At 40.1% G+C, this 15,923-nt stretch overlaps 1 protein-coding gene across 1 annotated transcript in view; it reads left to right on the top strand.

Moving 5' to 3' along the window:
- Window positions 1-15,923, top strand: part of celsr3 (cadherin, EGF LAG seven-pass G-type receptor 3) — a 95,109-nt gene that overhangs the window by 17,558 nt on the left and 61,628 nt on the right. Inside the window, 2 exon segments of the mRNA XM_054608604.1 lie at window positions 5,408-5,751; window positions 8,027-8,315. Of these exon segments, the coding sequence (XP_054464579.1) occupies window positions 5,408-5,751; window positions 8,027-8,315 (633 nt within the window).

Raw genomic sequence — 15,923 nt, 5'->3', positions numbered from 1 at the left:
ATTCTTAAAAATGCAACTATGAAACCGTAAAAGTGTGTTTTTTAAATAGTCCCATTTTAATTCCAAAGCAATTGGAAGTGTTGGGATGTCTTAAACAAGATAATGAAGTTTGTTTGACTGCAATAGATCTTTTTCTTACATATTCACGAACCACCTGAGCAGTATCTCCAGACCTTTGCTTGCTTTGCTCTGTGACTTTCTTCCTTGAAGGAAAATGCCAGGGCTCTGTCTGATGACCCCTCCTCCTGCCCTGTATACTGCAGCTTTTTAAGATGTTTCTGGGCCTGTTTTCAGCTCCAGCTGTGGGCTTCTATTGTACGCTACTTTGCAGACTATTTCCGTCCGGATTTCCAGGAAGCGAGCTTGGGATGCTCTGACATTCAAGAAGCTTTGAGTGTGCTATTAGTCAGGCTACCTGGCGTGGGGAGATAGCACTGAACTCCTTCAACCCTTTGAAGCGCGGGGGACCGTGTACCCACAGAGCATCTTAGAGCCGGAGCACTGATCGGAGGCCAGCCTCTCTCTCTCACGGCGTACTGACGTTCATGCATCCATGGGACCTGGCTGATGATTCCAGATCGGTGTGTTTATTCTTAGAGGCTTTACGCATGCCAGCCTCAAGCTCTCCTCCGTCTTTGAAGTGCGGACACACGAAGGGGGAAATGTTGGCTCGAAGCCCACAGGAGCCGTGAAAGCTCCTCTCCGAGTTGTTATTTACGAAATGCTTTGTTTTCCCATGGAGCTAAAGACGCTAAAATAACCTTCCATTTGTGGGGTTTGGAGTTTGGAGGTTATTAATGTTTTATTGTTTCCATGCACGCTAAAGCAGAGTGCCATGGAGAAAGGGCAGATGCATTAGTTATGACTTCCTGGCTTCTTGGGAAGTTATGGACGAGATCACCTTTACTCACCTCTCACCAGGATTCAAAAAGTAATTCACAATTGCTCCACGTCTTTCTATTCCACTGAGATCCACCTGATGTCTCTTGATTTAGTCCTTGATATGAAGGCTTTGTATCCAAAATGATGCATTAGCCCTTTCAAAGGTGTGATATATCACCTGAGAATCCCATCACCTTCTGAAATGTTTAGCATTTTCAAATCAATATCTGATAAGTGGCAAGTGAGGGAAAACATTTATTCATTAATGAAATAATAATTTCTTCAACTGAAACATGATTTGAGTTATTTTCTATAAAATACAGGGATGCATGTGTGGTGACCATTACTGACTGGTATTTATTTGCCTTTTTTGTTAAATTTATGTTTAGCTGATCATGTTGACTGACTTTTTGTTGGAAATAAAAATTCTTTAGGTGAAAGATGGTCAGATGGATGGTTTTGTAGTTAAAGACAGGAATCTGATATAAAAAAGTAAAGGTTAAAAAAACAATATATATTTCCTCATGTATCCCGGCAAAGAGCAATTACTTTGTTGAAGTTTGGCTTTAAAGTCGAACTTGAGGTGAAGGAAGGAATCCCTGCAGTTCCTAAAACTCACTTACTTTTTTGCACTTTTTCCTTATTGAGCGTTTGGAATATAAAACGTTTTAACACAGCAGGAAACATTATAATTAGGCTTCATGTTATACCAGAGTGTCCATTGTTGCAAAGACAATCCTCTGTTGGCTAACTTGTAATAAAAAAGTGAAAATCTACCTTGCAGAAATTTGGGAAAATGGCCTTTAATTCTTTGCAGACTTATTGGTTATGGCTTTTGTGTTTTCAGCAGAGCTGTAATTAGCATGTCAGAGCAGGTACTTGTGTTAAATGTGTATCTGATCTCAAAGAAGGAGGTGGATGAGTCATTGACCTGCTGACAGGAAGTGGACAGACTCTGGTGGTTTTAATTGCTGAAGTGGCCATTTAGCTTGAATGGTTGCTTCTCTTTTCCATTTCAAAGCTCCAATTGGCTTCATATGTGGAGAGATGAGTTAAAAGCCCTTGCTGATGCAGGTTGGCCAAATTAGCTGGACCGTAGACACGAAAACAAACCGAATACAGTTATTTTACATGTGTGTGTGTGTGTGTGTGTGTGTGTGTGTGTGTGCCTGGTTTACTGACAGAATTAAAAGGCTGCTCTGGGCGAGAATACCCCTAAAGGCTGATAAAATCACAGTTGAGTTATAAACTGTCAGGCCCCGAGACTTATGTCATTTTTCATTTTGGCCTGCTAAATGTTTTGTTGAGTTGTTATATTTTCCTGTTTGAAATGTCACCGTTGTCCCCTGTGGGCCTGTGACTCAGACGGAAAATGTTCAGCAGGCCTTGCAGAGGAAATTGTAGTGTTTTTTCTCATCAGAAAACAGTTAAGCACACAGTCTGCAGCAGTCCAACATGGCAATTGCACACAAAAACTAGTGTGTTAACAAAAGAAGAAATAACCTTGGATGGATTGTTTGGAGGCAAATTGGAGAAAAAACAGCATCATCTTCCAGCAATTGGAATAAAGCATGTGAGTTGTGTTGGTGTGGGGTGGAGTGGTTTATCATCCTTCTGAAATGAAACCTCTTATGGTACACATTTAGGGTGTACTTGCCAATGTGATGAAAATAAATTAAATTAAACAGCCAAATTAACAAAAATGTGTTAATTAAAAAACCTAATCATTGGTATGGTATTGGTCTGCTTGACACGAAGGCAAATGAGCGTATTTCCCAAAATGTCTATCCATTCCTTTGATGTTTGTCAGATTTAGGTTTACTAGTGAAGTGTTTGTGTTAGGCATTTATATAGACGCAGTGGTTAAAGGTAGAGTTAGGGCCCAGGGAACGCTTTGTGTCACTGGTGGGTGTTTTAAGGTGAATATGTGCTCTCTTTGATGGGTGTGTGTGTGAGAGAGAGAGATTATCTGGGCTCTGTTCATAGATCCCTGTCTCATTTCAATGACAATGGGAGATCAGCATCAATTACTGCTGCTTTTCCACATCGTGATCCAGAGAGCTGATAATAAAGCTGGCTTTTAGCCCCAGAAGAAGAGGTGACATGTAATTACTTAATTACTTAATTACTACTCTATCTATCTATCTATCTATCTATCTATCTATCTATCTATCTATCTATCTATCTATCTATCTATCTATCTATCTATCTATCTATCTATCTATCTATCTATCTATCTATCTATCTATCTATCTATCTATCTATCTATCTATCTATCTATCTATCTATCTATCCATCCATCCATCCATCCATCCATCCATCCATCCATCCATCCATCCATCCATATCATATCTATCATATCTATATCTATCTATCTATCTATCTATCTATCTATCTATCTATCTATCTATCTATCTATCTATCTATCTATCTATCTATCTATTAAATGTTCCCTGATTATTTTCTGTGGGAGTTTTCCTCTGTCCCTCCATGATGCCACTCCTCTCTCTGTTTATTCATTCATTACGAAGGGCTCTGGGTTTTAGTGTGTGTGTCAATGTGTGTGTGTGTGTGTGTGTGTGTGTGTGATTGTGTGTATGTGTGTGTGAGTGTGTGTTAGAGGTCAGTAGGGAGTGAGTCTCCTCATAATCCGGTAATCAAACCAGCTGCCACCCGACCCAACCCCCATCCCTCCACCATCTCTATATATCTTCTGTCTCTCCATCTCTCTCTCTATCTTTCTCTATTTATTCAGTTTTTCTCGCTGATTTGTTTTATCTTTATATTTCCGTCTCCTTCTTGTTCTTTTTATTGTTTCCTCCCTTCTCTAAAAATACTTATTCTTTTTTGTCTCTCTTTCCCTACATGCATTCCTTCCTTTCTGTCTTTTTGACACTTAATGTCGACAGCAAATGAGGGTGAAATAAAAATATAATTCACTCTGTTTAAACTCCTTTATATTAATAACAACGTTTACAATTTAATCAATTCAATAACCTTTCAAATTATGTTTTACAGTATTGGCAAAGGAAAAAGGAGTGAACATTGGTAATCAATCAATTATTTACAGCAGTAGTAAATGAATATCGATTGTGAGTTACCATAAGTGCCTGAGCTCTTTTCTATGAATCCCTGGTTAAAGGCCCTCGTTCCCTTTCTCATTTCTCTTCTCTTGTCTTCCTCCATCGTCTGCTTTGCTTTTTTCCAGTTTTTAATAAACCTCCCTCACTCTCCTTCACCCTCCGTCCTCTCTGTGTGTCAACATCCTCCCTCTCTCTCTTTCTCCCTTCACCCTCCATCCATTGCTGCCGTGCTCATTTTTATTCTTTTTCTCCTTCATTCATTCTTTTCACCACTTGCCATGTCCATTTTTGCAACGGGACCCCTGATGTTTTATATTCTCTCTTTCATTCTCTCGGTCTTATTGTTCACCCTGTTTCACCTCCACATCGCTGCAGAAAATTGCCTCCTCATGCCGCTGTGGTCATGTGCATTTGTATTCTTTTACAGCCTATTAGCCGGCTTGTCGCACCAAATTGCTTTACGATATACAATACGGCCCAGCACTGGATTGTGTTTGTATCCAGTGCAGATGAAATGTGTCTGGCGTCAGTTGTTGAAACAGGTATTCTTGTGAGGGTTGTGACCTGCTGTGATTTCGTATGAGCTCATTTCTTAGTAGTGACGGGTTTCAGCAGAAAGGAGAGCTGTGTTGAATTTGTAACCAAAGCTGGATGTGAGTAGACGGGGGAGCTGAGGTTTCCTACACGACAGCACTCTGTGATACCTCAGCATCTCTCTGCTTCTCTCCGTCTCTAGAAGGCTTGTTTAAAGGCTTCAAACCAACTTACACGCTCACAAATACATTTAGACTTCAGAGGATCTGTTTTCTTTCTCCTACTGGAACATAAGATTAAATAAATGTTTTTGCTAACAACCGGGATGTGGATTTCAGAAAATGACCATACCGTCTTATGCCTTAAATCATGACCGTCCATGGATAAGTAGCTGATGATTAAATGAACAAAAGCAAAAATACTGCTCTCTTTAAAATAAAGTCACATTTTACAGGAAGTGGATTTTTCTCTTGTATTTGTACGTGTGTAGATGTGAATGTGCTTCTAGGATGCATGATAACATATGTACTGAGACAGTCTGGTACAGGGGTCAAGGCTGCATATCTCATGGTGTTGTTGTGACCTCCTCACCTTTTTCTCTTCCTCTTTCTCATCCTTCCTCTCTGGCTCCCAGTCATTTATCGCTGTCTCTTTACCTCCGTATCTCCGCTCTTTGCCGTTTATCCCTGTTGCCCCTGACCCGTCTCCCTCGAGCCTCACCCTTCATCTATCTCCCTCTTCTTACTCCTCCACCTGTTCACACCTATACATCACTCTATGTCTTCCAACTATCTCTGTCTTTATCTTTCTTCATCTTACCGTTTTGCCCATCCTCTATTCACCTCATGAATGAGCACCTTCATTCACCTAACCTTTTTGTCCCTCTGTTTTTCTTCTTAACTCTTCAGATGGCGTCCACAGCATTTCAGCCCAGTGCGTCCTCCGCGTCCTCATCATCACCGAGGACATGCTGGGCAGCAGTGTCACCGTCCGCCTGCAGAACATGTCCCAGGAGCACTTCCTGTCACCACTGCTGGGAAACTTCCTGGAAGGAGTGTCAGCGATGCTCTCCGTGCCTGTCGAGGATGTTTTTATCTTCAACATCCAGCCGGATCTGGATGCGGCGCCGGGAGGGATCCTGAACGTCAGCTTCTCTGCCGCGCTGCCCGGCGGACTCTTCTTCCCTTCAGAGACGCTGGAGGAACAGCTGTACCTGAACAGGCCGAGGCTGACGTCACTCACACAGATGGAGGTCAGTTCCCATTTACAACAACAAACTTAAAGATCACAATTTGTCATTGTTTATCGTTTGTGTATATATCTAATACTGCAGCTTGAAATCAGGGTTACATGTAGTAAGACATGTAAAGCAAAAGCTGTAAGAAACATTGTGCAAGCATAGATGCATCTCAAGACAGTCACTTGAGCATAATGCATGTGAACTGATAATAATTGAATACAGATGCCACGCCAGCAAAGACATATGGCTTTATCCAGCAGTACGCTGATATGACCACTAAATGTTTCATGCATGAAATCACACACACCTGGACACAGCGTGCACAGCAGTTACATACATACAAGCGCACACCCCATTAAAGCATCGCTGCACACGCATTAGAGAAAGAGATGCTTCCATAGAAAGGGGAACAAGTGAAACACAAAGGAGAAAAGGGAAATGTCTTTATGAAGGGAAAAGAGAGAGCACAGCAGTGTCAAGAGAAACATAGTTTAAGGCTGAACGTATACGACCTTCTCTCGACAGATATTGTCACAAACACACATGAACACAGAATGCACAGTACGTCCTCTCAGCGTCTAAGAAGACACAATCTTCTCGATGTATCTGGTCCAGTGACCCTAACAACAAACAGTCGCTGTTCCTCTGGAAAGTAAATGCATTTACAAAGCAGAAAAAGGGCCAATGAATTTATACATACAAGTAAATAAAAAAAGATGAAATAGAAGAAGACCAGAAGTGTTAGTGTGAGGGCTTTCATTGTACACAACTTCTTAAGGCAAACCGTTTTGAGAGTATCCAAGGCAGCGTTCATGACTTATACCTGAGAAGTTTCTGACCTGAGATCCTTTTGGTAACAAGGGAAAAGTAATTCATCAAGAACAACTCTACTCTGAGCAAACTCCTTATTTCAAATAGAAATGCTTATTTTGCCATGTGTTGCTCCAGAGTGAAAGATCTCAACAGGACGAGATCTAGAAAAGTCATTCAAAAGCTAACTTTGATATTTTACCATAGACATGATAACACCCAGCTAGCATAACTGAGGCGCTAACAAGACAACGCTAGTATGCTAACATTAGCATGACAACATTCTAGCTCGATTAGCTGTCGAGATAATTGCTGTGACGTTGTTTTAATGAATAGTTAGGGAGTTGGAATATCGCACTGTTTCTCAATTCATTTGGAAACATTATCTTCTTCTTAGTTTTTGTGGGTAGTTAACATTAGCTTCGTGGGATAAATGTATTGATAACAAATTTATCTCATTTATCTTAAAATGATGAAACTTGAATTCAAATATATGCATCTGTGTAGAGCTTCTCTCAATTCTCCACTCCAAATCTCTCTTCTTCTTCACTGCAGCTATTCCTGCTGCATAAAAAGTACTTTTTTTCATGGCAGACATTGTGACATGTCAAAGGGAGGGACTGGTGTGTTCAATAACCTTAATTAAATTGCTGTCAAGTGAGGTGCTCCAATTTCCGGTTCTTCCTGGCAACTAATTACCCGACAATTATTCATGCATTGCACAATTCCAAGGTACTTCTACCTCTCTTGAGTGTTAGCATATTATGCTACTTTACATTTATACTTCTCTTTATTTAAGAGGGAAATATTTTACTTTTTCCTCGACTACTTTTATTTGACAGCTGAAGCTCCTGGTCGCTTTTCAGGTTTCACTTACAAAGGATTTGTCATTAAAAATGAAATCTGCTGTTATTGATTGAAACCTAAAAGTATTTAAAGTAGTTAAAACACTGTATTGATACAGTGTCAATAATCTAAAAATGTTATTTATGATAATATATCTCTCACAGGCCACTTTTACTTGGATACTTGAAGTACATAATAGTGATCATTTTTATGTACTTTCACTAAGGTTGTATTTTGATTGAAGGAGTTTGACTGGTAATGGAATACATCTACATTTTACTTTTGCATAAGTCAATGATTTGACTACTTCTTCCACCACTGTTTGCATGGCTTACTAGAACGCCTAAATTGAAAAGAGACAAAATTAATGTTATAAGTTGCACATCTGCTTTTGCTTCGATCATAAGTCTGAAAATATCTTGTAAGGAAAAGAGTACTGCATGTTTCGGCTCGGCATAAAGAATGATGTTAACAGCCCTTGATGAGAAAGTATGCTGAGCAGTAAAAACTAAACAGAAGCTAATCTGAATTGGGACACCATCTGGATCATCTACAACAGTAAATGACTGTTAACACAGAAACACAATCCTTCACCATGACTACCAACATCTTTTGTCTCCCATCACTCCAGGTTCTCCCTTTCGACGACAACGTTTGTCTGCGTGAGCCGTGCCAGAACTACATGAAGTGCATCTCGGTGCTGCGCTTCAACAGCTCTGCCCCCTTCATCTCCTCACCCTCCATCTTGTTCCGGCCCATCCACCCCATCGCAGGCTTACGCTGCCGCTGCCCAGTTGGCTTCACGGGTGATTACTGCGAGACGGAGATCAACCTGTGTTACTCCAACCCCTGCCTGAACGGAGGGGTGTGCGCCCGCAGAGAGGGAGGGTACACCTGCATCTGCCGGGAAGACTTCACAGGTGAGGGAGTGTGCATGTAGTGCTGTTGTGGCAAAAGTTAGGTTATGGAAAAATTCTCCAATGTAGCTGATTTTATTGGTTCTTTATAGCTATGTGTGTTTTTGTGCTTAGAAGATGCACAAGTACGAGTTGAAGTGTGTGTGTATGTGGTAGGGATGGTCGTATTGACAAGTTCATTATACATTCTAGTACTAGTATGTTCACAAGCAAGTGGAGAATAAACCCAACTTTTTTTTCATCCATCTTTTAAGAAAGACTAACTTGCTGCTAATGCCCTAAAAAATAATAGAAATCACCAACATCTAACTGGAAATGTCCTTGGTATTAATCACTCTAGTTGGCCAACTTAAAGTTTTTATCTACATGTTATTGGTTTAACCGATTCACCTTTACAGTGCAACTGCTTTAATAAAACAGTATTTAAGAGTCCAATTAGCACATGAGATCTACTTAAAAGCGTAAATAATTGTAGACAAATATACAGAATGTTTTATGTTATTTATTTTTATTTAAAAGGGACTGTGATAGAGTTTAAACTCAACTGTAACCATTTGATTTAATGCACTGTACCAGATTATAGCTTTGAACTAATTCAGGTTAATACAAAGAGGACACAATAACAACAATACAAGAAAAATGGAATATGAAGTTATTCAAGAAAGAACACACAATACAAAGTGACACACAATAGCACATCCCAAATGTATGTTTGTCAGATGAAAGCAAGACACAGAGTGAGATAGAATAAAAAGGTCAGTGCGTACAGAGCTGAGTTGCTTTTATCAGACTTTTTAAATTGGTTTTGAAAGTGCTGATAGAGCTGCAGCTCCTCACATAATCAGGCAGGGTGGTCCACTGATTAGTGGCTAATTACCCAATACATAACATAAACCAGTTCCTTGTATTTTATAATTTGGTAGTGTTAACAGTGCAATGCTTGAATTTGTAACAAACCTCACTGAAGTAGTGGAGAGGACATAGAGTTGTGTGTTTATTTGTGTGTTTGTGTGTTTGTTGTGTCTTGGTGTAGTCTGTAGCTCTAGACTGGTAAACTAAAACTGACTGACTGTGTCTTTGTTCATGTCCCATGTTGGCTTCCTGTTTGATCCACAATGTTTTACCCTGTTGTCGTGTTGAGCTGAACAACATGAAAACACATACTCTGCCACCTGGGAGAGCTTCCTCCCCCTCAGCTCTCTACCTTTAATTTACACACACACACACACACACACACACACACACACACACACACACACACACACACACACACACACACACACACACACACACACACAAACACACACACATACACTTTCTTACCTTTCCCAAAACCCTAGACTAATTTCCTCTCTCTCGTTTACTCCCTTCATACTGCTGCATTGCCTCAGTCCTGGAGCCATTGAGTAGATTGTTGGAGAGGATAGATGCTATGAATGTCAGAGACCGTGTCAGGGGGATGTTCCACATTGCCTTTTATTTCGAATCAAAGGAGAGCTGGGGGAGTGAAGCAACACTTTTCTTCCATGAGAGAGACAGAGTGTTTTCCAAACTCCCACTGAGACAAAGCGACATAGAGAAATGAAGAGAGAGAGGATGAAGCAAAGTAGAAATGGAGGTGAAAAGGGACAGACAGCGAGAGGGAGGGCGGGAGAAAGACAGAGAATAGAGTAGGATGGAAAGAAAGGGAAAGATAGAAGGAGGGAGTTGGGAAAGTTTTTCAGAAATGGAGAGAAAGGAGAAAAGTAGGGAGAGAGATAATGGGATGGGGGAGAGGAAATAGCTTCTTGATTCTGGGCGATACCAGTGAAGAGTTGATAATCAAGAGAGAAACTTGTTGCCGACAGTGACTGCTTTGGCACAGCGGGGGTCCACAGCAATGAGATCCAACGCACAGAATTTAGATTTTTTTAAGTGTCACTTTTTTAAAAGTGGTACGTCCTTTACTCCTGTTATTTTCTTTTTCCAAAACATTGCTGAAGAACACCAGAAAATGCCTGAAGTTAAGTTTTCATTAAAACAGAATTACGACTGGTGTGTTAACTGCATGCCAAATGAATCAGAGCACACAAGTTCAAATTGCTTCCTAAGTTACCAAACTTCACAGAGAACAATGAACGTACAACATCATAGCTGATCGTCTAGCTCAGGTAAAGCTCTACCTGTCTCTCCTCTGCTCTGCTGTGTGGGTGGAGGGGTTAAGCCTTAACACGAAAGCAGAGGATATTAATGATTGTGTGAAATATTAGCAGTGTCGCTCACATAATTTAAAAATGGCTAAAGCTTGCAAGACCAGTTTTGTGGGTCTGCTTCATCATACCACTCCGATTCACCAGACAGGAGAGGGAGAGAGTGCCAACAGCAGAGCATGAGAGATGAAGGAAAGGACGGAGAAGAGGTGGGCTTGACAGCAAAAGAGAGACGAGGGAGACGGATGAATTCACAGAGAATAACATGGAAGGAGGGCTTCAGGGGGAAAATGGGGCGAGAGACATCTGGGAGCAATGGGAGAGAGAGGGAAGGAGGATGAGAGTTGAGGGATAGAGTGAGGGGAATCAGATGGGTTCTGGGTAGTCGGTGTTGTGCCTTTCCTGCGTAGGCGTCGGGTGTAGCGGTGTCTTGTCAACGCCCAAGGCTAGTGGGAGGAAGAGGAGGAGGAGGAGGAGGAGGAAGAGGAGGACAAATAAACAGGGACCAATTGATTCTGCAACACACAGAATTCTCCAGACATCTCCAAACCAAGTTTGCTCTCTACCACATTCCTTTTTTTCCATCCAACCTGCCTTCATTCATCCCCTCGGACGTTCTTTGTGGCTTTGAATTGCTTTTCCCAGAAACTCTATGGATGACTTTCACAGGCGGGGGCTGAGCCAGGTCCTTTTCTTTTGACTGAGTGAAATATATTTCTGACGCTAGAACAGTTTCACCTTTTCAATTGACATGTATGAGGTGTGATTTGTGAACAAATTTCTTTGGTCTTTACTCGAGCCAAAGGTTTATGTAAAAAGAGTTTCATCAGCTTTGTGAAATGAGCAACACATCCAATCCTCTGCCTGAGAGTGAAGTCAGGCCTTGTTGGCTCAAGTTAATATTCGTTAGTGAGCTGGTTGGATTATTTTTTTCTTTAAGGAAGTGCCTCATCAAAACAATAGATTATAAATAAATGTGTAAAAATGATCTTTAGAGCACTTTTCAAAAAACAAGTTACAAATTACTTTATACAAAGCAGCAAAGGAAAAGCAACAACAATATTAAAATAAAGTAAATCGTAACATAAATGAAGACATCAGATATCAAGTAGAAAAACAAAAGAAATAGATGAAAAGAAATATATAGAAATGAGATTCTAAAGTTGATACTGACACAAGGCTGTCACGGGCTGATTCCTGTTGGGTTACAGAGGTTTGGGGCTCTCTGCCCCCCTAAATGTAAGTAAGTAGACTCATACAATAGCAAGACCTCATCCAGGTCAAACTGGACTCTTTAAGCAGCAGACAAAGACAAGATTTCAGAATACATGTAACCTCAGGCTAACCCGTCTCTAAACCACACATTTAACCTGGGATAAGAAAGTTTTGACACTGAACGAGGGTTAGAATCCCATTGTACCCACGAGGTATAATCCCTGCTGGGAAGAAAGGTTAACACTTCCTTTATGGTGCAACACCAGAGCTGTAGAATAGTTTGAAACACTGAAATAGCAAGGTTCATATATCGTTCAGCTGAGTACTGAATACCCAGCGTTATTAGTGTTTTTCAAAATTATGAAAATGTACTCTATGAACCCTTTTTGTTTTGTTAGAAATAATATTAAGTAATTTCTCATTCACCAAATTCCAAGGTTATTACTTTTAATCTTTTACTTATTTTCTCATGGACAGACATCTGCTGCCTGAAGTAGAATTCATTAAAATGGGTAAGACAGCTGTATATGCTGGCTTCAAACCCCGGCCAATTGAACGGCTGTGAAGACAAATCCAATTCCATTTAAAACATTTCCTGTGGAATCCAGCTGTTAGAGATGGACTTGTTTGTTTGGCTCAGATTTGACCTTTTAGACTTGAAATTATTAACCAGTGCTCTTGATTTGAATATGTGTCTGTGAATCAAGCATAGTTTTAGGACAAGCGATAAAAGGAACAATTTGTTTTAAGTATGGATTAATTAGCTTCTGCTGCTCTAATGAACCTCTCTGTTTCCAGGGTGCCTCACTTTAGAGTTAATCAATTGCAGGGAAGCTGTAGTCACACCTCCCGCAGCTACAATTGCTTAAACTCAGCTGAAGCTCTGCAATCTGCACTCTTTTATTCATAAGAATTAAAATATTTCTAACCTCAAGCGCTCATTTATCTCAGAAGCATGCAAAGCTTACAGCGCTGATGCGAATGTGCAAGAGTCATTAACCCAGAAAGAAAGAAAAAAAGACCTCAGTAGTATAAAGAGAAGTTCCCAACGGACAGTCAAACTAAAGACGGAGATTACAGTTGACATAAAAAGAGGATGTCTGATCGTCTTTACAAACTGAAAGGACAGAGACTCAGAAGTGATGAAGAGAGATGTACATTATGCAGATTAGTGTTAGATATAATCCAAGGGATACGCCTCGGAGAGCCAAGAGATGCAAAGAGGAGATGGGAGACAGAGACAGAGAGAGAGAGAGAGAAGCATGGATGAAGACTAAATTAGTTTGTGAGAAGATAAAACGGTGAGCCGTGAGGAGAGAGGACACAGGTAGAAATCAAATTGCTTTGTTGTGAGAAGCACGAGAAAGAGACGGGGAAGAAATGCGGTAGGCAGAGGTGAGATTAGTTTTGGATGTGATAAAGCAGATATGCATGTTACACTGAGAAATTGAATCCAGCGGAGAGCGTAAGGAAACAGATCAAATTAGCTTCAGGTAGCTCAGATTATGTGAGGCTTTCCTAGAATAAAGCTAGTGTATGAGCGAGTGTTAACCTTTTGAAGAAGGTGTTGATGGTTTAAAAGTTAGGAACATAAAGGAATGAAAAGAGTAATGAGTCACAGAGAAGGAGAGAATGCATAAATTTAGTAAATTGAGGTGAGATTGTAAAGTAAAGGCTGTGAGACTAAATTAGTTTGTTTAATGCAAGACAGAGAGAACGAAGAAACAGGAGACGGAGAGAATGAAGTGAGAAGTGAATTAACTTGGAGGAGCGAGGTGGGTGATGAATGCAGAGTAAGAGGTGACTAAATGATGTCTGGCAAGATTAGTTGTAAAGACTAGAGGTGGTATAGAAGGGACATGAATACAGGAGGAGTTTAGCGTTAGGGAGGTTGTGAGTGAACTTAAAAGTTCCAACTACACAAATACAATTTTCAATAATAAAGCAACTGAAATCTGACTCAACAGTCTGCAAAATTGTTTATTGTTCTCCCAGTGGTGCACACCTCGGCAGTCTGTGATGAAGCAGAAATAATGTTAAGCGTGCTTAACATATGCCCAATGGCAGAACTGAGCCATGAAATCAGAACTAATTATTAAGATAATCTGAGCTAATTATGTTTTTAGCAATTTACAACTCCCACGAGAATCCAAGAAAATTGATGTTTTGAAGCTTTGTATTCACTGTAAGACTAATGAATTGAAAGACAGAAGCTAGATGATTTTGACTACATATTAGCATTCAACTTTATTTATTAAACATTTGTTTTAAGACAAAAGCAATCCAAAGCCTTTATTTTTTAAGCCTTTATTGTACAAAAGATAAAAGCAAGTAATTTGAGAATTTAGGATCAGCCTTTCATTGATAGCATTGTAGAATTAATCACAACACAGGAGCAATTAATACTATGACATTGTACTTTTATGGAGAATTCAGTAATTTAATATAAGGACATTTGCAGAGGAAAAAAAAAAGGAGAAAGTATTGGAAAGTCAATTAGTTTGGGAATGATAAGACACAATGTGAAGATTGAGAAATTCTGAGAGGACAAATGTCAAGACATTCTTGGTTGATAAGAAAGCGACATTAGTTGAGGAAAAATAGATAGGGGAGTTCCTAATACCCAAAACACACCAGGCAGCATTAGTTTAATGTTTGTAGCCAGAAGGCACGTTGATGTGTTTCAGGCGGGAAGCAAGTCTTTGTAACTCAGGTCAACATGCCACAGGCGTCTTAGGCCTCTCTACTGACAGGCTGCGTGTATTCTCTGGCTGCATTTTGACGCCATGAGTTAAACTATTACTAAAATAAACTAAACTATCCCCAACTTCTAGTTTGGCTGTATCAGAATGTCCACACCTCAAGGACAGTGCATGGCAGCTCAGCACAGGCCACACCTCACCGCTGCTCAGCTGTGTTATCGACTTAAAAGGTTGAATAAAGATCAGCTTTCAAAGTGTAAAAATGGGATGGTATGTTATGTGAAGGAAGATCATGTAAGAGATGAAGTTAGGCCAAAAAAACATTTGAAAAGACAGTGAAATTGGGAGAGGATGTGAGAAATGATGAGGTTAAAAAATACAGACTGTTTGGGTGAAAGTAGGGGAGTGAAGGAGGGGGAGAGATAATGGTATAGGATGGATTCAGAAGTCTCATTTTAGAGGTCATTAATCAAATGAATGAGTGTGTGTGTGTGTGTGTGTGTGTGTGTGTGTGTGTGTGTGTGTGTGTGTGTGTGTGTGTGTGTGTGTGTGTGTGTGTGTGTGTGTGTGTGTGTGTGTGTGTGTGTGTGTGTGTGTGTGTGTGTGTGTGTAAGAAAGACACCAAATTATCTGAGGAAAGGGAAACAGAATGATACGTGTGTGTGTGTGTATTTGTGAGTCCTTGTGTGTGAGTAGGAGAAAAAGATAGGTATACTAAATTACTTTGGGGAAATAAAAAAACAGTGAAGCGTTGGTTGTGGTGATGTGTGTGTGTGAGAGAGAGAGAGAGAGAGAGAGAGAGAGAGAGAGAGCATGCAGGACACGCAAGGAGAATAAATGACTTTGTGGAGAAAGAAAAAAAACAGCAAGTGGTGCAAACAGTCAGAGCAATGAGAGGTTTGAAATGAGAACAGATTGAGTAGGAGGAGAAAATATGAGTAATTACAGAAATCGAAATACATAATAGACATGATTTGAAAAATGTGCATTCTATATGAAAACACACTTCAGGACATGACTTGAGTTGAGTGGGATAAATGCATTATACAGTGTGAGAGGAGCGTCATGTTAAATGCTGTGCCTGTTATAACATTGTACTTGTTGTACTTTGTCCACAGTGGATACTTGTGCATATACACAGTATTTGAAGAGTTACATATACAATACTCTGAGTGCTCACTGTATGAGAGATGTGTTCCCAAAACTGAGCTGCAGCCTCATTTTTGCTAATGGAATTATAAATACCACAAGTGTCACTCAAGATAATAGCATGATTTTGATCATGGAAGGAACGGTTTTGAAGGTACATTTACTGTTTAGCAGGAGGAATCAGGTGCAGAGACACAGAAACTCTTTAATCAATGGCATGCAGGATTAAATAAAGGAGGCTCCTCTGCAACTAATAAAGCAACATTTTGCATATTGAAAGTACAATATCCCTTTGCTGAGCCTTAGAACAGTCATAATGGCAGATTATCTGAGTGTTTTTAGACTTTCCTTTACAT

The sequence above is a fragment of the Anoplopoma fimbria genome, chromosome 12, assembly GCF_027596085.1.
Source record: "Anoplopoma fimbria isolate UVic2021 breed Golden Eagle Sablefish chromosome 12, Afim_UVic_2022, whole genome shotgun sequence".
In the NCBI taxonomy this organism is placed as follows: Eukaryota; Metazoa; Chordata; class Actinopteri; order Perciformes; family Anoplopomatidae; genus Anoplopoma; species Anoplopoma fimbria.
This window is presented reverse-complemented; position numbering and strand designations above follow the sequence as displayed.